This window comes from Nycticebus coucang, chromosome 18 (genome assembly GCF_027406575.1).
Source record: "Nycticebus coucang isolate mNycCou1 chromosome 18, mNycCou1.pri, whole genome shotgun sequence".
In the NCBI taxonomy this organism is placed as follows: Eukaryota; Metazoa; Chordata; class Mammalia; order Primates; family Lorisidae; genus Nycticebus; species Nycticebus coucang.
The window spans coordinates 39,081,286-39,108,569 of record NC_069797.1 but is presented as its reverse complement, the minus strand read 5'-3'; the positions used below and the strand labels follow the sequence as shown (position 1 = coordinate 39,108,569).

Here is a 27,284-nt window from a genome sequence, read left to right as displayed (position 1 = left end):
AAAATGCAAAGTTCCCATTAATATCTAGCCCCTCCATTCTCTTCACTATCCCAGAGAAAATCACAGCTAATATAGTCTGACGGGGTGTGTGTGTGTGTGTGTGTGTGTATGGAAGTATACACATATAAGTAATTATATTCCTCTGAGCTCACTAATCCATACTCTTTGAGAAGAGGTACTATATCTTATATACCTTTGTATTTCCAGCAATAGTTATGAGGCTGGCCTGTGATACACACACCACAAATAAAATTAAATCTGATTTTCTTTTTTTTTCAGACAGAGTCTTACTTTGTCACCCTTGGTAAAGTGCCATGGCATCACAGCTCACAGGAACCTCAAACTCTTGGGTTCAAGTGATTCTCTTGCCTCAGCCTACCAAGTAGCTGGGACTACAGAGGTGCCTGGCCCAACACCAGCTATTCTTAGAGATGATGTCTCTTTCTTCCTCAGGCTGGTCTCAAATTCCTGAGCTCAGACAATCCACCTACCTTGGCCTCCCAGAGTGCTAGGTTTATAGGCATGAGCGACCATGCCCAGCCTTCCGGTTTTCTAATAATATGATAGGATAATGAATATTTTGATGTAATCAAAGGCTTGACAGTCAAACTTTTATAGAAAATAAAATATACATAATCAACAAAAGACGTAACAATATAAGTTTACTAAAGTGTCCACAAATAAGAATAGCATAACACAATAGCTAATCACAAAATATGACATTAAAAATGATAATGATAGTGACTATAATGGCTAATTTTCTCTAAGTGAAAACTTTTACTCTTCAACCTTCTTCTTGAAAGGTGCCCCTTCTGTCCCTAACTGAAACCTGTCCCTGAAACCTTCTCATTTGGAGACTGCTGCTTCTCTTTACATTTCCTTTATTTATTTTTTCTTTTTTGAGACAGAGTCTTACTATGTCACCCTCGGTAGAGTGCCGTAGTGTCACAGCTCACAGCAACCTCCAACTCTTGGGCTTAAGTGATTCTCTTGCCTCAGCCTCCCAAGTAGCTGGGACTACGAGAACCTACTCATTTTTTTTGTTCCAGTTGTCATTGTTTGGCCGGGTTCGAACCTGCCAGTCTGGGTGTATGTGGCTGGCGCCGTAACCACTGTACTATAAGCGCCAAGCCTGACTATGGTCTTAAAACCTATAAAATCTCAATTTATTCTCATTTTCTTTCTGTTAGAGATAAAAAATAACTCTGGAAGTTCTACTGAAGCTTTAAACACAACAGAAAAGCTTTATTTGCATAATTGACTTAAACATGGCAATGGTTTAAACTTAAAATTCTGATAGTGAACTAACACTTAAGTTGTATATACTTGTACTATTGTACTAATATATTGTACAATGGTAAAACATGGAAATAAAAAATTATAAAGTATTATGTAAAAAAGGAAGAATATGTGACCTTGAACAGGTAACGCTAACTGCAGTTTCCTTACCTACAAAAGGGGAATAAAAATATTACCACCAGCTTGAGCAACATAGCCCGACCCTGCCTCTAGAAAAAACTTTTAAAAATTAGCCAGGCATAGTGGCATATGCCTATAGTCTGAGGTACTCAGGAGGCTGAGGCAGGAGTTTGAGGTTGCAGTAAGCTATGATGAAACCACTGCACTCTAGCCTGGGTGACAGAGTGAGATTCTGTCTCTAAAAAACAAAATTACCTATCCTAGAGTTGTTATGAGGAGAGAATAATACAGTGCCTACAATAAATATAGCACATGTAAGCAAAAAATAGTGGCCATAACTATTATTATATTATTACTGGTTATTAATTTTATTAAAGAAAGAATATTTCCTTACCTATAAAATGGGGGGAAAATTACCTATCTTATAGAGTTGTTACGAGGACTGAATGACATAATGGACACAATAAAAATAGCACATGTAGGCTCAGGGCCTGCAGCTCAGCAGCTAGGGCGCCCATCACATACACCGGAGCTGGCGGGTTCGAATCCAGCCCAGGCCTGCCAAACAACAATGACAACTACAGCCAAAAAATAGCCAGGCATTGTGCAGGTGCCTGTAGTCCCACTACTTGGGAGACTGAGGCAAGAGAATTGCTTAAGCCCAAGAATTTGAGGTTGCTGTGAGCTGTAAAGTCACAGCACTCTACCAATGGTGACACAGTAAGACTCTGTGTCAAAAATAAACAAATAAATAAAAAATAAATAAAAATAAGGCAGCACCCGTAGCTCATTGGATAGGGCATTGGCCACATACACCAGGGCTGGTGGGTTCAAACCCAGCCCAGGTCTGTTAAAAAAAAACAAGAAAAATAGCCAGACATTGTGGCGGGCGCCTGTAGTCCAGTACTTAGGCTAAGGCAAGAGAATCACTTTAGCCCAGGAGTCTGAGGTTGCTGTGAGCTGTGACGCCACAGCACTCTACCAAGGGTGACATAATGAGACTCTGTCTCAAAAAAAGAACAAAAAAGAAAAAGAAAATAGCATATGTAAACAAATGGTGGTTATTACTATTATTTAGGAAAGAACCACAGAGGAAAACTACAGGGGGAAAAAAATGAAAGAAAGGAAAAAGAAAGAAACAGGGGTTATGAGCCGATGAAAGCTTGGAACATGAAGAGTCAGATGAGTATTAGAACATGAAATATAATGCCACCTCAAAGATCTTTCCTGGTATTATTATCATTGATAGAATAAAAATGTCTTCTACTTTCTGCAAGTTCACAGGTACAATGCCAATATACAGGTGAACATAAAGTCCGTGTGCAATTTAAGTAGTAAACTAATTTAAATTGCATACGAACTTTATGTCCACCCTGTATAGTGCTTTATATAATTCATTTCAGGGGTGTCCAACCTTTTTTTTCCTTTGCTGCAAATTGGAAGAAAGGGTAACACAAAGGGATTCTTGTGGAAATGGAAATGTTTTGCATCTTGACTGTACTGATGCCAATATGCTTTATCTATCTATCTTTCTATTGTATTTATTTATTTATTTATTTTATTTTTCTTTTTTTGAGACAGAGTCTCACTTTGTCACCTTGGGTAGAGTGCTGTATAGCTTGCAGCAACTGCAAACTCTCGGGCTCAAGTGATCCTCTTGCTTCAGCCTCCCATGTATCTGGGACTATAGGAACCAGCCACATAATACCCGGCTAGTTTTTAGAGACAGGGTCTCCCTCATGCTCAGGCTGGTCTCAAACTCCTAAGCTCAAGCAATCTACCCACCTTGCCTTCCCAGAGTGCGAGGATTACAGGCATGAACCACCATGCCTGGCTTGATTTTTTTTTTTTTTGAGACAGAGCCTCAAGCTCTTGCCCTGGGTAGAGTGCCATGGCATCACAGCTCACAGCAACCTCCAACTCCTGGGCTCAAGTGATTCTCCTGCCTCTGCCTCCCAAGTAGCTGGGACTACAGGCGCCCGCTACAACGCCGGGCTATTTTTTTGGTTGCAGCGTCATTGTTGTTTGGCAGGCCTGGGCTGGATTCGAACCTGCCAGCTCAGGTGTATGTGGCTGGTGCCTTAGCTGCTTGAGCCACAGGTGCTGAGCCTCAATATGCTTTTTGAAATACAAATCTGATGTCACTCCATTGCTTTAAACTATTCAATGGCTCCCTCATGCTCTTAAGAGATAATTCAATGTATACTATGTAACCACACACATACCAAAGACATAGGCTCAAATCCTAGGTTACTACAATCTGTGAGTATCCTCACAAAGCTTCCATTTCCTCACAAGGAAAACTGAGATATCAGGTCTTTAAAAAGTCTTATGAAGGGGTGGGGCCTGTAGCTCAGTGGGTAGGGCATCAGCCCCATATACTGAGAGTGGCGGGTTCAAACCCACCCTCGGCCAAACTACAACAAAAAAATAGCCAGGCATTATGGCAGGCGCCTGTAGTACCAGCTACTTGGGAGGCTGAGGCAAGAGAATCACCTAAGCCCAGGAGTTGGAGGTTGCTGCGAGCTATGATGCCACTGTATCTACCAAGGGTGATAAAGTGAGACTCTGTCTCTTAAAAAAAAAAATAAAGTCTTATGAGGATTAGATAATGCAACATTAAAAAGTGGGAGTTGTTATTAGTTCTAAGGCTTCCTAGCAATGAAATTATTCCCTTCATGAGAACAGTGCTACTTGTACAATGCTACTTCATGGCATCAGGTCCGTGAATTTTCCACAATGTCATTCTAAAAGTCTTCCAAACCAAAATTAAAATAAAGAAGTCATCCAGCTTTATTTATTTAGTTGGGAAAGTGTTAGATTTAAGTTGCCTGGTTTTTCTAAACTGATTTCTTTTTTTTTCTCACTCTTATGAAGTTTGAATTTCTTTTCTTTCTTTTTTTTTTTTTGAGACAGAGTCTTACTTTGTTGCCCTGGGTAGAGTGCCACTGCATCACAGCTCACAGCAACCTCCAGCTCTTGGGCTTAGGTGATTCTCTTGCCTCAGCCTCCCGAGTAGCTGGGACTACAGGCACCTGCCACAATGTCCAGCTATTTTTTTGTTGCAGTTCGCTGGGGCTGGGCTGGAACCCACCACCCTCCGTATGTGGGGCCGGAGCCCTACTCACTGAGCCACAGGCACTGACCAAGGTAATGTTAAGCTCTTTGTATGTAGCTCTTGGTATGCAGACACTTAACAACAAACAGTAACTTTGTAAACAAACAATTAATGAGGCAAGTACCTGCATAGCAATAGGTCCCTGGGACATCTGAGAACTGTAGTTCATTCCCATCATGCCTTGCATATTAGGCTGCATGACAGAGACCATAGGAAATCCTTGTTGCTGCATCGGAATCAGGCCTGCTGAAAACAAAGTCATTATTAAAGTTAATGTGTTTTAAAGTTAGTTTTCTTAAAACCGTAAGTACCTTCCAGTGACTTGTTACTCATATGATGTAATAGAAAAAGAAAGGCTCCTGAGAAGACCTATGAATTCTAACTCCATTGTTTACCTAGCCACATGACCTTAAGCCAGTTATAAAACTTTATCTAAAAAACATCTCTTCTATAGAATTCTAGTACATATTTTAAAAGTCAACCTTATGGCTTAATTGTGGTATCTAGCCTTCAAAGTGGCACCCAGTGTTCTCTGTCTCCTGGTATTCAGACCTTCATGTCATTCTCTCCCACAATGAATAGGGCTGATCAGTATAACCAATAGGATATTGGGGAAATAACAGTGTGTACCTTCCAAGGCTAGTTTTTAAAGACACTGTAGTTCCTCCCTGTTCTTCTGTTTTACTTGGTCTGGAAGCAGACACTGCCACATAATGAATATACTCAAGAAGTCTATGAAGAATCTGCATGATGAGATACTGAGGCCTCCTGCCAAAAGGCAGCACCAATATGCCACCTATATGAATGAGCCTTCTTGGTAGCAGATCTTCCAGTTTCATGAACCTTCAGATGAATGCAGCCCTTGTGAGAGGTCTTTGGCAAGAACCATCTAGTAGACTCACTCCCAAATTCCTGACCCCTGGACACATCGTAAAATGATCAAATACTTCCTTTTTAAATCTTTGGGCTAATTTATTATTCAGTAACAAATAACTAATAAAATAACAGGTAAGAACATAAACTCTGGAAGCCAACTAGAAATGTCATTTATGAGCTTTTTGGGATCTTGAGCAATATGCTTAATTTCTTTCTGTGCCTTGGTTTTTCATCTCCAAAATTGCTCAGAGAAATGTTATTCTTATTCCTTTTCCTTACATAAATAGTTAATATAACATTTACTACAAAACAGCCATCAGCATTCAAAATACATAGTGCAATGGCAGGAAACTATCCTGAAAGTATGATTTATAGTGACTAGTGTCTTCCAAACTTTTCCAAGAACAAAGGAAAGTGAATATATATCCTTTTAGGGATTTAATAAATAGTAAATGCCTGCTCTCTAATAGAGACTGTTCTATATGCTGGGTATAGAGCAGTGAATAAAACAAAATACCTGCCATAGCCTGAACACAAATTTAATTCTAGTTTTGCATTTTACATATCACATTATTACATCCATGCTGATTGAACTATAAAGAGCTTTTTACCAAATTTTCAATTTAAAAGATTAAATGTCTGGGAAAGTATACTATGTTTATCTTGTAGTTTTCATGGACCTTCTAAGCTATTTATACCTAGCTTAATGTCAGAAGCACGGACACCCACATTTGTAGGTAATAGTTATTAGAGGCATTTATTCATTTATTTAAATATTTGAGGGCTGACTCCACGTCAGACATCATTCTAGGGACACAGCAGTGAACAAAATCAGGTCTTTGTCCTCATGAAACTTGTAATTAGGGGACACAGATAATTAAAAAAATAAGTACCTATCAGGTGATAATGTCAGCTAGGGCAAAAAATAAAGCAGGGCAATGGGGAATGGAGTGGTTGTTATTTTATATAGGACAGTCAGAAAAGGTTTCACTAACAGGGCAGCATTTCAGGAAACAAAGGAGCAAGCCATGCAAACATTTGGGAGGAATACTCCAGATAAACACCCAGTGCAAAGACCATGAGCTGTCACGGAGAATTAGACTACATAGATTGAATCCACCAACAGTAAGATGTATTCCCTCTTATTCCTTTAGACCAGCTGTTCTCAACTGTATTAAAGGGCCGCGGCATAAGGAAGGTTGAGAACCACTGCTTTAGACCTAAAACTTATTTTGATTTTATTTTTTGAATTGGTGACTCAGATTATTTGGTACATTTAAAGGCATAAAAGTGTACATAATGAAAAATACTCATGATCTTGTAGACACCTCCAGTTTCTTATATATGCTTTCAGAAATGATCCATGAATAATTTAAAGCCTTCAAATAATCAAAAAGTTCATTCTAACATCTATTTAAAAAAAAAAAAAAATCTCTCAACCAATTCCAAATTCCACAAAAAGAAGCATCAGGCAACTTTTTGGGATCTCTATTGTCTGGTTCCTTCACCCCATGTATTACTGGAATTGTTTACAGAAATGCAAAATTACAACCATAACACACAGCTCTGTAACACCCTACTGAAGAACAAAAGAACAAAAGACCTCAAACCATTTGATCTCAATCTGGGACACATCTAATTACGGATAGCTTAAATAATGCATAAATGTGAACACAATGAAAAGAATACAAATGATCCTTGGAAAAATTTCCCTGAAACTCAACCTCCATCACTGATTACAAATGGAGACAAAGACAGGATGGGCCACTGACCACCTGCTACTGAGCTGCTCTTTATCTTTTATCTCTGCTGGTGACCTAGGAGTCTCTATTTCTCTAGCAAGTCTACCTAACTGATCAACACTGGCTTTGTGAGAAGGGCCAGTTTTCAGAGGCAGTGTGGTGTGGGGGAAGGGAGAGGATGTCACAGTGGGAGAATTGAGCAGAAAGAAGGAAAAGATGAGCAGATATATTCCTCTTTCAATGCTGTGTCCCAGCTGCATAGCAGTAAGGGTCAAGATTATATACGCTCACGACTCTTTCCTTCAATGTCTATAAGGGACACAGTAGTGAACAAAACATGTCTTTTCCCCAGGAAGTCCTATGGAAAATATATGAACTAATTAATACTGGTGGACTCTGTTTAAGACCAAGAGAGAAGGGGTGTACTTAATAAAGAAATTTCTAGGAATAAAACTGAGACTTAAGTTCTTTTTTTTTTAATTGAATTTTTTGATTTAAATACTTCAAGCTAAATTAGAATGTGATCTCTTTTACATACATGATTATAATATCATAACATATAAAGAAAAAATAATTATAAAATAACTAAAGAGGTTCATTTATTCATTCGACAAATATCTACAGGGAACCTATTATGCCAAATCAGCATGCCAGGTGCTGGAGATATTAATAGAGCAAAACACAGATGTGGCCCTTGCCCAATAGTACTAACAACGTATAATAGCAGAAAACTAGATAGGAGAAAAACATCGCTAAGAGAATTGCTGCTCATTTCATTTTCATCACCTATTCTTTAATACTCTTGTCCTGAAAGTCCTCATCACCTTTAAGGTTAAATAACGATCTGTCAATATAATGTCTACGTAAGTTTGGGAGAAAAGAGGAATGATCCTTATTATCCCCCCCAAATTATGTAATTTTTAAGACATTTGAAGAGTAGCTGCCATATACATTTAAGACTGTAGCATAATTTTACTCTATTTAGCAGGCACAGAATTTTATTTCTATTTACCTATTAAACCTTCAAGTTCAGAAACATGATAGTGAAAAACAAAAGTTCAAACTTGAGCTTTCACATACCTTGAGGGGGTCTTATTCCAGCTGCAACAGGAAACATGAAGCTGAAACAGAATAAAATACATCATAATCTTCATTATGTACAAAGATTTCAAATAAAATAGGAAATATTTTCCATGGATGAAAGAATCATAGAGACTGGAGCTGGTTCTGGAGTACGATACTGAGTTGCCCAATGTCAATACAGAAAGAACATCCACAGGATACACGACCATCAGCATGGAAGTACGGAGAGAAATTTTCTTAAATGGAAGACAGAAGACCCTGGAACTAGGCTCGGTGCCCATAGCTCAGTGGTTAGGGTGCTGGCCACATACATCAGGGCAGGAGGGTTCCAACCCCATCCAGGCCAGCTAAATAACAATGACAACTGCAGCAGCAACAACAACAACAACAACAACAACAACAACAACAACATAGCTGGGCATTGTGGCGGGTGCCTGCAGTCCCAGCTACTTGGGGGGGCTGAGACAAGAGACTCGCTTAAGCCCAAGAGTTAGGGTGCTGATGCCACAGCACTCTACCGAGGGCAACATACTGAAACTGTTTCAAAAAAAACAAACAAACAAACAAAAAACAACCCTGAAACTAAGTCCCAGTCCTGTTACTATTGTGACCCCCTTGGATTCCAACTTCCCCATCCATAAAATGAGACGGTTAGGTTAGAGTCAGTTCAGCGAACATTTATTGAATGTCTAGTATGAAAAGGGTTGAAACGGCTCACAATGTTTAAGACACAGATGTAGGCAAATGACTATCAGAGGATAAAACTATATTAACTGCTATAAAAGGTCATCAAATGGTAACAGATAAAATTAATTTAATTTTTTGTTTGAGACAGAGTCTTACTCCATCACTCTGGGTAGGGTGCCATGACATCATCATAGCTCACAGCAACCTCAAACTCTTGGGCTCAAGAGATCCTCTAGCTTCAGCCTCCCCAGTACCTGGGACTACAGGTGCCTGCCAACACACCCAGCTAGTTTTTCTATTTTTAGTAGAGGTGGGGTCTTGCTCTTGCTCAGGCTAGTTTTGAATTCCTGAGCTCAAGCAATCCCTGTGCCTTGGCCTCCCACAGTGCTAGGATTACAGGTGTGAGCCACTGCACCAGGCCAAAAAGGATTAATTTTAGCAAGTCATACCAACTGGGGTTAGAGCCTGACCCCAGCCAATGTTTTGTTTTCATTATGTTCTGCTCTCCTGCATAAACAAATATGCAAAGAACCATATTGGTGGGGTGAGTCCCTGACTCCCACCCTTTGGGATGCAACTATTCAACAGATTATATCTTGGTTAATTTTGTGGAGACAGTTTCTGGGCAGAATCTTAAAGGAAGATAGAGGCACACTATAGAGTTTGAGCAAAAGCTCTGAGGCTAGAGACACAGGGATACTCAGAGAAATCAATGTAGGTGAAGGATTACCCCAACTGTTCATAGTGATCGTGGGGGAGGAAAGAGGGAATGAAGAGACAGGGATATTTTCCTTCTAGCTTTATATATATGTTAATTTTTTTTAACCACAAAGAAGTATTTCCATAATAAAAAAACAGGTAGAAGCTGGTAAGTAAAAAAAGGAAGGGAGCGTGTACAGCAGGTGAGCTTGCCCTGATTCACGCTGGCTCCTGAGGGTTTCTAATCCTAGGGAGGATAATCAGGGCTGCCCAGGGCTTATGGTTTCTCTTCAGGGCACCGCAACCCCAGAGTATTTAGGAGGCTCCCAGCAGCAGTGACTCCCATGAAGGCTGCTGTGAGGATTAAATAATGTAGTAAAGGCACTAGGAAAGTGGCTGGCTGGTAGTAAGCCCTTACTACCGGCAGCTTTCAGTTATTGTTTTATTGGGATCCTGCAGCTCAGTCCTGCAGAGGACCCATCTACTTCCAGATTTCTCTCACTGGCAGATTTTAAGCATCCAGGGCATGTGTATAAATGCTTAGTTTCATGTCAGGGCTACAACTACACTGAATTGCCAACAAAACCACTTCATGAAAATCGTAACAGACGACAAGGGTCATAACTAAAGCAGTAGAAATGGAAAAGCAGAAGTGAATGAAAGATAGGTATAAGAAGTAATCAACAGGATGTGGCAACTGCAGGATGTGAAAGAGTAGGGAAAAAGCAGAAAGAGCTAAAGATGACACTAAGATGCCCAGTCTGAAGCAACGGCAAGGATGCTGTTCCCTGGAGTCAGGAACCCAGTGAGTAGGAATGCGTGCATGAGAGGCAATCTAGCAGGCAATCAGAAAAGTAAATCAAGCTCAGGAAAAAGAGCTGGGTAAATCTAGCTAGGTTCTTTTTAAATTAAGGTAAAAAAATTAAACTGTGTTTATAGATGAAATAGCCAATGGGTGGTGCCCATAGCTCAGTGGACAGGGTGCCAGCCATGTTAACCCAGGCTGGCGGGTTCAAACCTGGCCCGGGCCAGCTAAACAACAACAAAAATATATAGCCGGGCATTGTGGCAGGTGCCTGTAGTCCCAGCTACTTGGGAGGCTGAGGCAAGAGGATCACTTTAAGCCCAAGAGTTGGAGGTTGCTGTGAGCTGTGATAGCACAGCACTCTCTTGAGGGTGACATAGTGAAATTCTGGCTCAAAAAAAAAAAAAAAAAAGAAATAGCCAAGGGACTGTATGTCTAGTAAGAAGACCACTAAGGTCAACCTTGGAGAATTCTCACAGTGCAAATGAGTAGGGTTGGTCACTGAGAATCAAGGGAGTTGCTTATCACTTAGTTGTAACAGAGGAAGCACCAAATTTCAAGAAGAAAGTAGTTACCAGTGTCTAATGCTGTAGCAAAGCTGATCAGAATGAAGATTCAGAAATAAATAATTTCATTGCTTTTGCAAATAGACTTCAAAAATCATTGCTTTTGAAAATGGTGATCTTTGAGTGAGCATTTTTAACAGAGGAAGAGACCTACAGAAAGAAAGATTTAGGAGACAAAAGATACACTCAGTGATTGATAAAAAGGGTTTCTGAGGAAATAAGGTTAATAGCAAGGAAGCAAAAGGCATCTGCTTTGAAAATGAAGTGGGACTTTCTTCTCTGAGTCTAGAAAGAAAAGGGGACAAATCAAGGAAGAAAACTTAGTGGGGAAAGGAGTCTATGATCCAAAGGCAAAATTTCTAAGTTTAGTGAAATCCAGGAATTGCACACCAAATTTATGTGTTCTTATTTCTGAAGAGAACATGGACCTCTCTTAGGGAGTCTGAAGGACCTTCCAGCCATGGAAATAATGCAAAATCTTGAGTTCCTTCAGGGGAAGGTCTATAGCACCTGGCAGGTCTTGAAAAGTGAATAGATGGCTTGGTGCCTGTAGCTCAAGTGGCCAGGGCACCAGCCACATACACGGGAGCTGGCGGGTTCGAATCCAGCCCAGGCCGCCAAACGACGACAACTACAACCAAAAAATAGCCAGGCATTGGTGTGGGTGCCTATAGTCCCAGCCACGTGGGAGGCTAAGGCAAGAGAATCACTTAAAGCCCAAGAGTTTGAGGTTGCTGTGAGCTGTGATGCCACTGCACTCTACCCAGGGCTATAGCTTGAGACTCTGTCTCAAAAAAAAAAAAAAAAAAGTGAATGGAAATAACAACAGCTCTCTCCAAGAAAGCCAGAGTCACAAGGCCTTTTGGTTCCCTATGGAAACTAAAAAGATGGTCCGTTAGCCCATTTGTACTCCTAAAAAGGAATACCTGGTAATTTATAAATTTAAAATTTAAATTACCTAAGTAATTTATTTACATTTACCAGATGTAACAATGAAAGGGGGACTTAACTAGCTCCATTCTGCTTCTGGCCCCCTGTGGTAATATCCTTTGGGTTAAAAGCTTCTTTCTGCTTAGCTCTGCACATAGGCTAGAAGATGAGAACTGTCCCTTTACTGAAACTAACTCCCAGGAGATAAGGAAAGTATACTCACAATTAATGATGCTATGTTAAAGATTTTTAAAGGGAATACTGTGATGTGACCTACACCCTCCAACGTTGACTGACCAGAAGAAAGCAGTTTTACAACCTCCTCTGACCCTCACTGACGTCCAGATGTCTGTAGTCTTCAATTACCTCTTGCAAAACCCATCCCCGCAACATAAAAAGGAGGTGGAAGTTTATACTAACTTAAGGTGGTTCTTTAGGACATTAGCCTGCCATCCTCTCAGTTTACCTGCTCTCTGAATAAAAGTTGCCTGCCCTAACGCTTTGTTTCTTAAGTCTGTGGTGCAGCAAGTGGTACAAGCTTGGATGTGGTTACATGTACAACAAGCATGGTGCCAGAACCTAGTTCTGGTAAGGCTTAGGGGAGGTTCCAACCCAAGTGGAAGGTGAAGGGGGAGAAGCATGCACGGTGGCAAAAGAAGGGGGAGAGGGTTCACACTCCTTAAACAACCAGCCACTCATCTCCAAGGGGAGGGCACCAAACCATTCTAAGGGATTTTCCCCTATGACTCAAGCCCCTCCCACCACAGCCCACTTCCAATATTGGGAATCGTCTTTTTTTTTTTTTCTTTTTGAGACAGAGTCTCAAGCTGTTGCCCTGGGTAGAGTGCCATGATGTCACAGCTCACAGCAACCTCAGACTCTTGGGCTTAAGCGATTCTCTTGCCTCAGCCTCCCAAGTAGCTTGTGATTACAGGCACCCACCACAACACCTATTTGTTTTTTTTTTTGGTTGTAGTTATCATCATTGTTGTTTGGTGGGGCCTGGGCTGGATTTGAACCTGCCAACTCCGGTGTATGTGGCTAGCACCCTAGCTGCTTGAGCTACAGAACCAGGAATCATATTTCAACATGGGATTTGGAGGGGCCAAATGTCCAAACCATATCAGATGTTTTCATAACTTGTGTTCTCAAGTTGTTTTTCAGATAGAAAATGCAAGTAAGAAGGATCTGAGGAAACGAAAACTGATGGCTGAACAAGCTGTTCTTTTTTATAAATCCCTCCCTGAAGGGCCTGGGGACAGTCATGCCCATCCTGATACTCCTTTCTGCTAATCGAGGAATCCCTGAGACTACCTATCATTTGTAGGTCCCCACTTGAGGATATCCTGCTTTTGGGGCCAGGCCAATGTTTAACCTCCATGTACGGATTTACAATTTTGCCTGCCTGCCTGAAATGTACCCCTACCTTTAAAAACCCTGGCTTGTAAGCCACTGAGGAATTTGGATTTTAAGCATTAGCTGCTATTCTCCTTCCATGGCACCATGCAATTAAAATTAAAATGCCTGTTTCTCCTGCTGCAAAAGTCCATGTCAGTGCCTGGCTCTGCTGCACCAAGTGAGCAGTTTGGCTTGATAACTTATTTTTCTTTTCTTTTTAGTGTGTGTGTACCAAATGTCTTTATTTGAAGGAATGGTACAAATGAAAGAACTTAAGTGGATGTTTTGGTACAACTTATAGAAAAGGTAAAGGAAAAAAATAGCTGGGTGTCGTGGCGGGCACCCATAGTCCCAGCTACTCGGGAGGCTGAGGCAAGAGAATCGCTTAAGCCCAGGAGTTGGAGTTGCTTTGAGCTGTGTGAGGCCACGGCACTCTACCGAGGGCCATAAAGTGAGACTCTGTCTCTACAAAAAAAAAAAAAAAAATAACTCTGGGCGGCGCCTGTGGCTCAAAGGGATAGGGCACCAGTCCCATATGCTGGAGGTGGTGGGTTCAAACCCAGCCTCGGCCAAAAAAAAAAAAAAAAAAGAAACCACAAAAAAAAAAAAAAGGTAAAGGAAACCCCAACATATCTGCACTGCCTTGGTGATCATGGAAGTCACCCCTGACTACAGGGAAGTTAGCCTAAGGCTTAGCTCTCATTATGTCTCCCAAGGTGTGCTTGTCAAAGAGATACTCTGCCGTGCCAGCCTTAGGGGCTCCCATTTTGCGCAGGATGGATAGTGGTCACCCAGTTCTTTGATGGATTTCACCTGCTAGTTCAGGTAATATGTCTCAATGAAGTCACACAAGCGAGGGTTATTTTTGTCAGTGGCCAGTTTGTGCAGTTCCAGTAGTGACTGATGCACACTTTTTCCCAAGAGTAACACACACTTCATAGCATTCAGCCCATTCTCCCAGTCATCACAGTCTGGATTCTTTATATCTCGAAGGAAGATTCTGCCACCTTATTGATTCTGCAGCTTCTTCAGTTTCTCTGTATGTTCCCTCTCCTCATGAGATTGGCGAAGAAAGTACTTGACAAAATCCTTCAAAGCCTCATCATTGCGGTCAAAGTAGTAAGACATGGACGAGCGCCAGGTTCCATCCCAGCACTGTTGAAGCAGGAAACAGCAGCAACTCTCGGTGAAGAACGTCCCTGGTTCTTCCCTTACACAACTCTGTCCCCCAGAAAAATGCTGAGAACTGAACTTTAGAGTCTAGCTCTAAAATGTTTAATTTTCAAAGAATTTTGTAAGGTGGTTTACAGAGTTCTAGTTGAGCATCTATTTTGTGGTATTTATAGTATTGTTCTGGATCGGGTAGCACCTGTGGCTCAGTCGGTAGGGCGCCGGCCCCATATACCGAGGGTGGCGGGTTCAAACCCGGCCCCGGCTGAACTGCAACCAAAAAATAGCTGGGCGTTGTGGCAGGCGCCTGTAGTCCCAGCTACTCGGGAGGCTGAGGCAAGAGAATCGCTTAAGGCCAGGAGTCGGAGGTTGCTGTGAGCTGTGTGAGGCCACGGCACTCTACCGAGGGCCATAAACTGAGATTCTGTCTCTACAAAAAAAAAAAAAAAGAAGTTCTGGATCATAGGCAAATCCTGCTGCTGACAAGCAAGTCTGCACTCAAAGAGAGGCCCAAAGGGTGAAAAGCTTTTTTGAACTGTGCAGAAGACCTTAGCTAAGTAACATGTTAACTGGACAAAAGGTTTAAGTTATAAGTTGAAATCTGGTAGTACCAGGGATACCTTGGAGATACTGGGAGTTTGGTTCCAGATCACCACAATGAAGTGAATATTGCAATAAAATGAGCCACCCAAAAGTACGGCTAAAAGTTATGTTTGTATTATCCTGTAGTCTAGTGCGTATAAAAGTTATGTTTGTATTATCCTGTAGTCTAGTAAGTGTGCAACAGCATTATGTTTTTAAAAATGTACATACCTTAATATAAAAACATTTTGTTACTAAAAAATGCTAATCATCATCTGAGCTTTCTGCAAGGGGTAATCTGTTTGCTGGAGCAGGGTTTTGCCTCCATGTTGACAGCTGCTAACTGATCAGGGTAGTGGTTACTGAAGGTTGGGGTGGATGAGGGAACTTTTAAAAATGAGCTAATGGTAAAGTCTGCCACATAAATTGAATCTTCCTTTCATGAAAGATTTCTCTGTAGCATGCAATGCAGTTTGATAGCATCTTACCCACAGTAGAACTTCTTCCAAAATTAGAGTGAGTCCTCTCAAATCCTGCTCTGCTTTAGCAACTACGTTCACGATACTTCTAAATCCTTTGTCGTCATTTCAACAATGTTCATAGCATCTTCACCGGGAGTAGATTCCACCTCAAGAAACCACTTTCTTTCCTTATCCATAAGTAATTACTTAGGGGTCTTGCCGCCACTATGAGCTGCACCATCGAAAAAATCCTGACAGATGCCAAGACGCTGCTGGAGAGGCTGCAGAGCAGGATGCAGCCACCGAGTCGCTGGTGGGTCAGTCGGTGGCCCTGCACCAGAGAGTGGCCGCTATGTGGGAGGCAGGGATGGCGCTTCCGGACCAGAGCTGTGGGTTTCCTTGGAGGAACACCAGGATGCTTTGGAACTCATCATGAGCAAGTACCGGAAACAGATATTACAATTAATGGTTGCTAAAAAAGCAGTGGATGCCGAACCAGTCCTGAAAGCTCACCAGTCTCACTCTGCAGAAATTGAAAGTCAGATTGACAGAATCTGTGAAATGGGAAAAGTGATGAGGAAAGCGGTCCAAGTGGATGATGACCAGTTTTGTAAGATTCAGGAAAAACTAGCCCAATTAGAGCTTGAAAATAAGGAAATTCGAGAATTACTGTCCATCAGCAGTGAGTCTCTACAAGTCAGAAAGCTCGATGGACACAGCTTCCCAAGACATCAAATAACTGAACTCGGATGGCTAAAGATTATCTGTCATCAAGATTATCTATCTACTATTTTCCCATTCAATTATTGTCCATTCAGTCTCTTGCCTCAGACTTGATTTAGTGTTGATTAGAGTTATCAGGTGGCATTTTAGAATTTCCTTTCAGTATTGGCTGTCCACAAAACAGTTTTCAGGTGTATTAGTGCAAATACACACTGAGTTTTACTACTTCTTTCTCTAAAAGACTGCTTTTAATTTTCCTTTCTGGGACCTCAGTTTACATAATCTGTGTTTTCAGGTCATTTTGTTTTTCATATCTCTGAAACTGAGCATTTTCTTATAAACCAACAGTTTTATTTTATATAGCATTATAAAATATACTTCTAAGGATTTTTAAGAGATCTAACTTTTTAAATCTATTTAACATAAACTTGGATTTTTTTCCATTTGACAAAAGTAATACAGTTCCACAGAACTAGTTGGGTGAGTCTCTGATTTGTAATGTCATTTCACCTGTGAAGGTTTAAGTCTCTCTGGTGCTGAGAGTTGGCACTTTGTGACCTGGTGTCTTTACTCTTTATTTGAGAGAACTACTGTTAAGTCCCCAGTAAACATACGTGAAGTACATTAACGATTTTTTCTCAGTGACAGTATAATTATCGTGTGCAAAGTTCATATTGTTCAAAGCTGAGGAACTTGTCCTCTGTATGTGCACGCACACATGTGCACTTAATTCAAATGCTAAAAGTAGCTTTTATTTATTCTATTAAATATAAGTAGTCAAAAACAAAAAACACAAACAAATGTAGTAGTCAATTTTTCAATTGTGTTCTACTAAGAAATCTTCAAATTACATAGTTCACGCAGTGTGAAGAGGATATCATAAATTTATTCACATTCTAGTTCTTGGGTACTATACTCTACTGTTTAATTTGTATATAACTTCCATTTTATAGTTAAGAACCATCACTTGTATGGATGTCTTTCATTACAAGCAATAGTGGTTGGTTTTTTATTTAAGATCCATTTTTCACACAGAAGTAGTTTCATTATTTAATCAGAGTTATTACATTCATAATGCTATATAGGCAACAGAGGACACTGTTTTTTTGTGATGGAGTTTTACTATGTTGTCCTTGGTAGAGTGCTGTGGGTGTAGTTGTCATTGTTATTTGGCAGGTCGGGGCTGGGTTCAAACCTGCCAGCTCAGGTGTATGTGGCTGGCCCCTTCCCTGCTGAGCTACAGGCGCCAAGCCTAACAGAGGAACATTATTATTCAGATACTCAGCAGTCAACTAGATTCACTCATCAACTCATTCCCGTTTACTCAAATCTCAAATTAATCAATTACTTCCTATTACACTATCTATTGAGATGTTCCAAAAGATAGTTGAAGTAAATGAATGCTAAACCTGTCAATATTTTTCAGTATAACATCATAACTGCATGACACAGTATTAAAGAGTTTTTATATGTGATGTAAAATTCCTTTTTTAGAGCTATAAAGAACAAACTCCAGTCAAAAAAAAAGAAAAGAATTAATTACTTGGTCTGTTCAAGTTTTATCATGAGACTGCAGCAATTTAGTCACATCTTCAGGCTCCACTTCTAAGTCTAGTTCTCTTGCTATTTCTACCATATCTCCAATTACTTGCTTCACTGAAGTCTTAAACTCCTTCAAAGCCATCCATGAAGGCTGGACTCAACTTCTTCCAAACTCCTGTTTATTTTGATATTTTGACTTTATCCCATGAATCATGAATGTTCTTTTTTTTTTTTTTTTGAGACACAGTCTCACTTTGTTGCCCTTGGTAGAGTGCAATGGCATCATAGCTCACAGCAACCTCAAACTCTTGAGTTCAAATGATTCTCTTGCTCAGCCTCCCGAGTAACTGGGAGTATAGGCACCCACCACAACGCCTGGCTATTTTTAGAGGCAAGGTCTAGCTAGCTTTGGCTCAGGCTGGTCTCAAACTTATCAGTTCAGGCAATCCACCCACCTCGGCCTCCCAGAGTGCTAGGATTACAGGTGTGAGCCACCGCGCCTGGCCCATGAATGTTCTTAATGGCATCTAGAATGGTGAATCCCTTCCAGAAAGTTTTCAATTCAATTTTCCCAAATCCAAATAGGAATCTGTGGTAGCTAAAGCCTTATGAAATTTTCTTTTTTTTTTTCTTTTTGTAGAGACAGAGTCTCACTGTACCGCCCTCGGGTAGAGTGCCATGACGTCACACGGCTCACAGCAACCTCTAACTCTTGGGCTTATGCGATTCTCTTGCCTCAGCCTCCCAAGCAGCTGGGACTACAGGCGCCCGCCACAACACCCGGCTATTTTGTTGTTGCAGTTTGGCCGGGGCTGGGTTTGAACCCGCAGTTTGGCTGGGGCTGGGTTTGAACTTGCCACCCTCGGCATATGGGGCCGGTGCCCTACTTAAATAACAAAGTTGAAAGTAGATCCATGGGGCGGCGCCTCTGGCTCAGTCGGTAAGGCGCTGGCCCCATATGCCGAGGGTGGCAGGTTCAAGCCCGGCCCCAGCTGAACTGCAACCAAAAAAATAGCTGGGCGTTGTGACGGGCGCCTGTAGTCCCAGCTACTCGGGAGGCTGAGGCAAGAGAATCGCTTAGGCCCAGGAGTTGGAGGTTGCTGTGAGCTGTGTGATGCCATGGCACTCTACCGAGGGCCATAAAGTGAGACTCTGTCTCTACAAAGAAAAAAAGAAAGTAGATCCATGAACTGAGGAATGGATAATGTGTCAACAGGTGTAAAAGCAACATTAACCACTTTATACATCTCCATCAGAGTTCTTGGGTGATTAGGTTCATTGTCAATGAGCAGCAACATTTTGAAAGGAATCTTTTTTTTCTGAGCAGTAGGTCTCAACAATGGGATTAAAATATTTTATAAATCATGCTGTAAATAGATGTACTATTATCCAGGCTTTGTTGTTCCTTTTATAGAGCACAGGCAGAGTACACTTACAGGCCCAGAGCATAATTCTTAAAGAGGCCCAAGAATTTTAGGAATGGCAAATGGCACTGGCTTCAACTTAAAGTTCCCAGCATCATTAGTCTCTAAAGCGAGTCATTCTGTCTTTTGAAACTTTGAAGTCACGCACTGATTTCTCTTCTCTGTGAAAGTCTTAGATGGCATCTTCTCCCAACAGAAGGCTATTTGTCTACTTTGAAAATTTGTTTATTGTGGTAACCATCTTCATCAATTACCTTCACTAGATCTTATGGACAACTTGGTATAGCACTTGCTGACCTTGCACTATTACAGAGCCTGCTTCTTTCCTCATATACCATCTCACAAATCTCATATACCAACTCCTACCTAGCTTCCAACCTTTCTTCTGCAGTTTCCTCACCCGTCAACCTTCACAGAATCAAAGTTAGGACCTTACTTTGCGTTAGGCTTTGGTTTAAGGAAATGTTTGCATAGTTTGGTCTTCTACTCAGATCATTAAAACTTTCTCCCTATCAGCAATAAGGCTGTTTCACTTTCTTATCATTCTTGTGTTCACTGGAATAGCACTTTTAGTTTCTTTCAAGAACTTTTCCTTTGCATTCACAATTTGACTATTTGATGCAAGATGCCTAGCTTTTGGCCAGTCTCTGCTTTTAATGTGATTAGTGACTAAATTTAATCATTTTAGCTTTTGATTTAAAGTAAGAGATGGGGCAACTCATCCTTTCACTGGCACACTTATAGGCCATTGTAGGGCTATTGATTGCCCGTATTTCAATATTGTTTTGTGTCAGGGAATAGGGAGGCCTGAAAAGGAGGAGGGAGAAGGCAGAACAGCTAGCTGGTGGAACAGTCAGAATGCATAGAACATTTATCAGCTAAGTTTGCAGTCGTACATGGGTGGAGTTTCTGATACCCCAAAATAATTACATCATCTAAGATCACTGGTCACAGATCACTATCACAGGTAATAGTAAGGTAAAAGTTTGAAATATTGCAAGAATTACCAAAATGAGACACAGCACATGAAATGACCACCTGCAGCTGGAAAAATGGTGCCGATAAACTTGCTCAACATAGGGGTGCCTCAAACCGTCAACTTATAAAATAAACCAGTGTCTGTGAAGTGCAATAAAATGAGGTATACTTAAATTCAATTTTTAAAGACATTATTTTATCAGGGGTTCTCAACCTGTGGATCGCGACCCCTTTGGGGATCGAACGACCCTTTCACAGGGGTCGCCTAAGAACATTCTGCATATCAGATATTTACATTATGATTCATAAAAATAGCAAAATTACAGTTATGAAGTAGCAATGAAAATAATTTTATGGTTGGGAGTCACCACAACATGAAGAACTGTATTAAAGGGTCATGGCATTAGGAAAGTTGAGAACCATTGATTTATATACTAACGCTGATAATTTTGGAGCAATGAATGATTTATATAATCAACCTGTCAAGATTTTAAAAAATCATCTTTAAAGATTTAAATTACCAATATGGCTTACTAAAAACTGGAAACTTGTGTTACACATAAGTTTTTCTCTTTTTCCAGCTCTGCCATAAAGTAACAGCAAAGCTCTGTGCAATCCCCTTCATCCCCTGTCAAACGAAGACACGGAACCAAAAGTATGCCAAGGTCCCAACTAAGTAAATCACAAAGAACATGCCAATAGATAGTAAAAGTTACTTTGAAGACAAAACAAAATTAACACTATAAACATGATTTACTGTAGGAAAAATTTTGCAACCCAAACTGCTTAGTGATCTATATGTACTAATCACATGATTCTCTGAAGTATTTAGATAAATAATATCAAGATGCTTAAAGACTGATTAGATGGGTAGCTAAAACACTGATAAGACAGCAGATGCTTGGCAAAAAACTGGGCAGCAAGATGACTGACAATTTGATTTCAAAGGTAAAACCACTAATTCTTGCATTACTTATGTTTCAGTACGAAAGCAGATTTGTGAGCTCTATTTGTCACATGCTGTCTCAACTAGGCCTCCTTTTCAGTTACCTTTGCTACCAGTCTTCATTTCTCCAGCCTGGACTCCTACATAAAGACTTCCTAATGGATATCCCCCTTCCAGATTCTGTGGTTTCAAATGCATTTCATGCAGCTAGGTGAGATACATCATTGGAAAGGACCATTATTAAATTATTACATGATCCTTTAGAAAGATGACTCCTGGAGTTAAAACAATGAATTTCCTTAGTTTAAACGCAAGGCTCTCTGTATTTTGGAACAACTTTCTCAGTTTTATTTCATAAAACTCTTCCTCTCCATTCAGTGCCACAGTCGATCTGGCTCTGCAGGTGTGTTGTTTGAGTAGTGTCCACTGGGGCCTTCCCATCTCTATGACAATCTCTTGACTCCCCTCCTCAACCTCTGCCTCTGTTGCCCAGCTGAAATCTTTTCTTTGCTTTCACTATGGCTGAAATCCACAAATATACAGAATGTTTTCTATTAGTATATGCAAAAAATGTTCTGAAAGCGTGTAAGATGAGGAAGCCCATAGACAAGTTTATAAAAGAGCAGGAAGAAACGGACAAGCTCACAAATGATAACACTCCAGAAGGATGTGACCTCTTTGTTCTCCCTCACGTTGTACCAGTTATTTTGTACGTTCTCCCATGATATTAGTCATGTATTGGATATATTTATAGCATTAAGAACAATACCTTACTCCTGTAGGTATTCAATGACTACCAGTTGAATGATTATAGACTAATATAGATCTTTCAACTCTTTTTTCTTCTGCCTTACTTTATGAAAAAAAATTATACTTCTCATCTCTTGGAATTTTTTTCCCCTTATATAGCTTTACCATTTATTCCAAAGTAGCCCATTCAGGATACCAATCAAATAGGCTAATATTAAATCTGGAAAATGTTCCTGTGTTTTGCTTACGCTCTAGGAACAGAGCCTATTCTATAAAGCCTATGTATGAAATATAGGGAGTTATAGTTCACCGATTTTCTCCATTCAAATGAGGGAATGATCCACTCAGTTTTCTGCACCTGAGCTCTTCTTCACCCAAAAAAACATCTTTTTTTTTTGTAGAGACAGAGTCTCACTGTACCGCCCTCGGGTAGAGTACCGTGGCGTCACAGGACTCACAGCAACCTCTAACTCTTGGGCTTACGCGATTCTCTTGCCTCAGCCCCCTGAGCAGCAAAAAACATCTTTTTAAAAAGCAAATAAAAATGTGGGCCTTGAATTTCAAATATTTTCTCAGAACTAGGTGCCATAATTAATCATATAATCAGTCACATTAATGCCACTCAGGAACGTTTTGGAAACTATCATTATATATAAAACAGAAACAGAAGAGAGATTACTATGTATTTTTCTTCTCCAGCCAGAAGCTGACTTCTGCTATGTTTATGAAAAACTTTAATGAAGCAGTGAAAACAAGAGAGAAAGCAAAAAGTTTAAAATCTAAAGTCAATGATGGTCAGAGGAAACGAAAAATGGGGCTCCATACAGGTAGTTTATTGAACAGAAACTGCTCTCGTTTCAAGCACCTGCAAGAGGTGATAACTTTAAAGACCTTACACTTTTGTAGCGTTCATGACTCCAAAATTAAAACTGCATATCAAAAAACTAACACTTCGTTTTCCAGAGATAATTCAGGATACTGAAAAAAAAAGGCTAATTTTATTCCCAAATGTGTGTGTAGGCTAATGGAACAAAATCAGACTAGGTCACTTCTATAAAGAAGTGGGGTGAAAACTTTCTGGAATAAAATACTTCCTTACAGGATAATGCACTCGTCAAGTTGCAGAAGTACATCTCCCTTACCGATTGGAGTGTAAAAACCACAGGCAATTATTAGATGAAATACAACAGAGGGCAGATTTGTTTAAGAGCTAAGTAAAAGTCTGGAAGCTTTGTTCTAATAAATGTGTAACTGCTGTTTAACAACGAATTTTTCTTTTGTTTTTAAATGCCCTTTTAAAAGGGAGACAGAAGTCTCCAGAATTACTGCCACAAGACAAGAGCTCTATCTCAAGACAATTACTAATCAAAGGCCTTCAGATTTTCTTGCTCTTTGTCGCGTGTTAGGAAATAAAGAGGAGGACCCGACTTTCTAGAAGGGGAAAAGACAAATAGTACGCATCTTGGAAGCAGTTTCCCTAGCTTTGCGACCAGATTTTTCAAAGCCTTCTCCCTAACAGCTCTTGTCAAGCTCGGAAAGCCCTAGGAAAAGGAAGACTGTGCTCGGTTCAGACGCAGCCAGGGCTGGGAGAGAGGAGTCGGGGTTCCCCGTGTACCCAGACCCCCCAGGCGGACCCTCCCCTGCTCCTTCCCCGCTCCCCGCTGTTTCAAGCAGCCGAGAGGCCGAGCCTGGAACACAAACGTGGGGCGCCCGGGCTCCACCTGCCATCTTCCGCCCGGGTCCCTGGAGCACGACCCTTCTCCCGCAGCCCAGTGCCAAGGAAGAGGGTCGGATCTGGCGAAAACCGCCATAACCGCCAAGCACCCTCGCCGCCGCGTAGGCCAGCCGGTCTCCGGAGGCCAGGAGGAGTCCCACCCGGCTGCCACCCGGCTCTGCACACCCACCTGCTCCCCCCGGCGGCCCCCGCGCCGGCTCCCGCGGCCCCGCCGCCGCTAGCTCCCGTTCCCGGCCGCAGCGCCATCTTGCTCCAGCGCCGCCGCCGCCGCCGCCACCTCTTGATCAGCAGCTGTCAGGGGAAGACAGCCACTTCCGGGGCACACGCCAGGCCCCACCTCGCCGCCGACCGCAGGACGGGGCGGGGCCTCCGGTCCACGTGACTCCGCGGCCCGCGGGGCGGCGCACCCTCGTCACGGGACCCAGTGCTGCCGGTGATCCGCCAGGTGCGGTTATACCCCTGGGGCTGGTTCGGGCGCCCCTCCAAGGGGGCTGATTCGTTGTCTGGCTAAGGCTCTTGGCAGGGCCCAGCTGGCGGCCGAGCGGCAAGGTGCTGTTGCTCCTGTTTGAAAACCGTGATCTCAGTTAGTGGAAGAGTAGTTTTAAACTGGATGGAGGGTAGACAGGTGGGGTTTGAACCCGCCACCTCCGGCATATGGGGTTGGCGCCCTACCCCTTTGAGCCACAGGCGCCGCCCCCATTGTTACTTTTTAGTCATAAGGAATAGATGGTTCTTGGATGACCCTTTGATAGCCTCACTGCACCGATTCGTAATCAGCTTTCTACCCTTTCCTTGGAATTCCGCGGGTTCCTTTGACACTCACGCGAGACAATGAAGGTATTTAAAATTTACTCTAGCAAACCAACCACGAGCACATAAAACCAGTCCTCGTAAAAAGCCTCTAAGACGCGCTATTCTTGTATTTGGCTCTGCCATTGTGCCACCACCAGCGTGTTCTTGTAAGGGCAAAACAGTGGTTTGGAAAGCAGTTCGTAATTACTCTGAACCGACCTGCTCATAATTTTTACTGTGATTTTTTCCTAGTGAAACTACTGTCTGGGAGTAAAACATGATAGATGTAAACCTTCAAGTCTTCAAATAGTTTGCTTACTAGCTTTTTTACTCGTCTCAAGACTTTTACTGGAATGTGTAGAAAGTTACCATTTGTTCGGCAGATCAAGGAAGTCAAAGTTAAGGAGTTAATGTCATTTGTTCAGTTCACACAAACACCTGCTACAAGTAGAATCAGGATTCAAACTTTGGCCAATTTGATTCCAGAGAGTCCTGGCTCATTTCAGTCAGCTGTTACATTCTAAGTGTTTTTTTTATTTTCGTAACTGTCACAAACTTCACTCCTCCCCTTTGGGCAAAACTGAAATTTATGTAGCAGATAGTTCCAACTGCTTATAGCTTATTATAGGGCTCTAAATTCAGTATTAATAGCGTGACAAACCAAGTTGGTAGAGGTTTCTCTAGAAACTTTATTTACAGATCGGTGCTTACATAGGGGAAAATAAAAGTCAAATCAGGGATTATAGATGATGAAACCTCGGTCCGTGCCTGGAATGCTTTGTCCCTCTTTGCGTCTTGATTTCTGTATTTGCAGATTTAACTCAAGATGCCAGCTTTCCACGACATCCCCAATCTGGGTTGGAAGCCTCCTGTGAGGTTTCAGCATCATGACCTTAGATCTTACAGAGCACTTGCTCCATTAGTCATGTACCTCATAATGACATTTCAGTCAGCTATGGACAGCACTTACAATGGTAGGACAAGATAAGGATGTGGAAGACAGTGATACTGATGTTCCCAATCCTTTTTAGGCCTAGGTTAATGTTTTTGTCTTAATTTTTAATAAAAAAGTTCAAAAGGCAAAAAAATTAAAAATATTTTATCGAGTAAGATTTTTTTTTTGAGACTGAGTCTCACTCTTTTGCCCAGGCTAGAGTGCATGGCGTCAACTTAGCTCACAGCAACATCAAACTCTTGGGTTCAAGTGATTCTCCTGTCTCAGCCTCCGAAGTAGCTAGGACTACAGGTGCCTGCCACAAGGCCTACCTTACTTGTCTCATTTTTCGTAGAAATGGGGTCTTGCTCTTGCTCAGGCTGGTCTCAAGGGATCCTCCCACCTCAGCCTTCCAGAGTGCTAGGATTACAGGTATGAGCCACTATACTTGGGCTATAGGATAAGACTATGAAGAAAATATTTTTGTAGAGCTGTACAGTGTTTGTGTTTGAACTTAAGTGTTATTGGAAGTGTCAAAAAGTTTAAAAAACTAAGAAATTTATAATTGACGAAATATTTTTTAATTAGTGCATGTAGTGTAGAATGTAGTGTTTATAAAGTCTACAGCAGTGCACAGTAATATCCTAGGCCTTCACATACATATTCACCATTAACTCACTGACTCACCCAGGGCTTGCAAATTCCATTCATGATGAGTGTCCTATACTGGTATACCAGCTATCTTTTTTTTTTTTTTGCAGTTTTTTTTTTTTGGCCAGGGCTGAGTTTGAACCCGCCACCTCCGGCATATGGGGCTAGTGCCCTACTCTGCTGAGCCACAGGCGCCACCCCCCAGCTATCTTTTATATCATCTTTTTTACTGTTCCTTTGCTATGTCTAGATACATAAATATTTAACATTGTGTTACAGTTGCCTACAGTGTTCAGGACAGTAACATGGTATACAGGTTTGTAGCCTAGCCTATGTGTGTAACAGACTGTATCATTTAGGTTTGTGTAAGCACACTTTATAATGTTCACACAATGATGAAATCACCCCATGATGCATGTATCAGAATGTATCTGTCAATAAGTGACACACGATTGTATATGTTCCTTTACTTAATTCCACCATTACACTGTAAGGGCAGGGACTGTGTTATCAAGCCTGTACTCCTAACAAAATCTATAATGTTTGTTGAAAGAAAATCTGTTGTGAGTGTACTATTTCAGGCACAGTGCTAGGTACTTCCAGTCTTGAGATATAGACAATTTCATAGATAAAAAATGGAAGCTCTAAGAGACTAAGAAGTTATTCATTCACATGGCTAGCAAATGGATCACACCAATACAACTAATTCCAGAGTATATAATGAGTTAAGGATCTAATTTTTGGAAGAACAAAAAATCATGTTCTTATAGGTATTCTTTATACTGCTTGCTATAGTCTTTATTTAAATAAATTCTGAAGATAAACAATTTTTGTCGCATTTGAAATATTCAAGAGCAAGTCTATCTGTCCTGACTCTAGAATAAAAAGCTGAAAATAAAGAAAAAAAAGTTTACTTCAAATTCTGCTGAGAAGAGTTTATCTGTGTTGTAGTTCTGGGACAGTATTAATATGTAGAAACATGTCATTATAAGGCACTTCATATCTTACATGTACGAAGTCAATCTTTTTATTCTACTGTACAAAACTAGCAATTAAGAAACCTCTGCTAATAGCAAACAGTTTCCATCACTATATGATAATAATGCTTTACCTTTGGCAGAGAACTGCTTTCTAAATGGCTGAAGGGACATTAAGTCTCAGGACAAATAAGCTGTAAGAGAATGAAGCCAGTAATGTATCAAGTAACAGGAACATTCCTCCTTATCAGAATAAACTGTTTATCAGTGTTCAAGTAAAAATCCTCTTAAATGGA

The 27,284-nt window shown here is 41.1% G+C and overlaps 1 protein-coding gene and 1 pseudogene across 15 annotated transcripts in view; one reads left to right on the top strand and one right to left on the bottom strand.

Moving 5' to 3' along the window:
- SYNRG (synergin gamma) overlaps positions 1-23,926 on the bottom strand; it is a 95,516-nt gene extending 71,590 nt beyond the window's left edge. For 12 of the 15 annotated variants that reach the window (XM_053570269.1, XM_053570259.1, XM_053570262.1 and 9 more), the window contains exons 1-3: positions 23,804-23,926; positions 8,236-8,276; positions 4,662-4,783 (exon numbers count right to left, since the gene is read on the bottom strand). In XM_053570269.1, the coding sequence (XP_053426244.1) occupies positions 4,662-4,783; positions 8,236-8,276; positions 23,804-23,880 (240 nt within the window). In that variant the 5' untranslated portion in view covers positions 23,881-23,926. The remainder of the gene's footprint in view (positions 1-4,661; positions 4,784-8,235; positions 8,277-23,803) is intronic. The other 3 variants (XM_053570261.1, XM_053570265.1, XM_053570271.1) reach the window with 1 other exon arrangement.
- LOC128570789 (suppressor of IKBKE 1-like) lies at positions 15,662-16,309 on the top strand (annotated as a pseudogene).
- Positions 23,927-27,284: the final 3,358 nt, after the last annotated feature.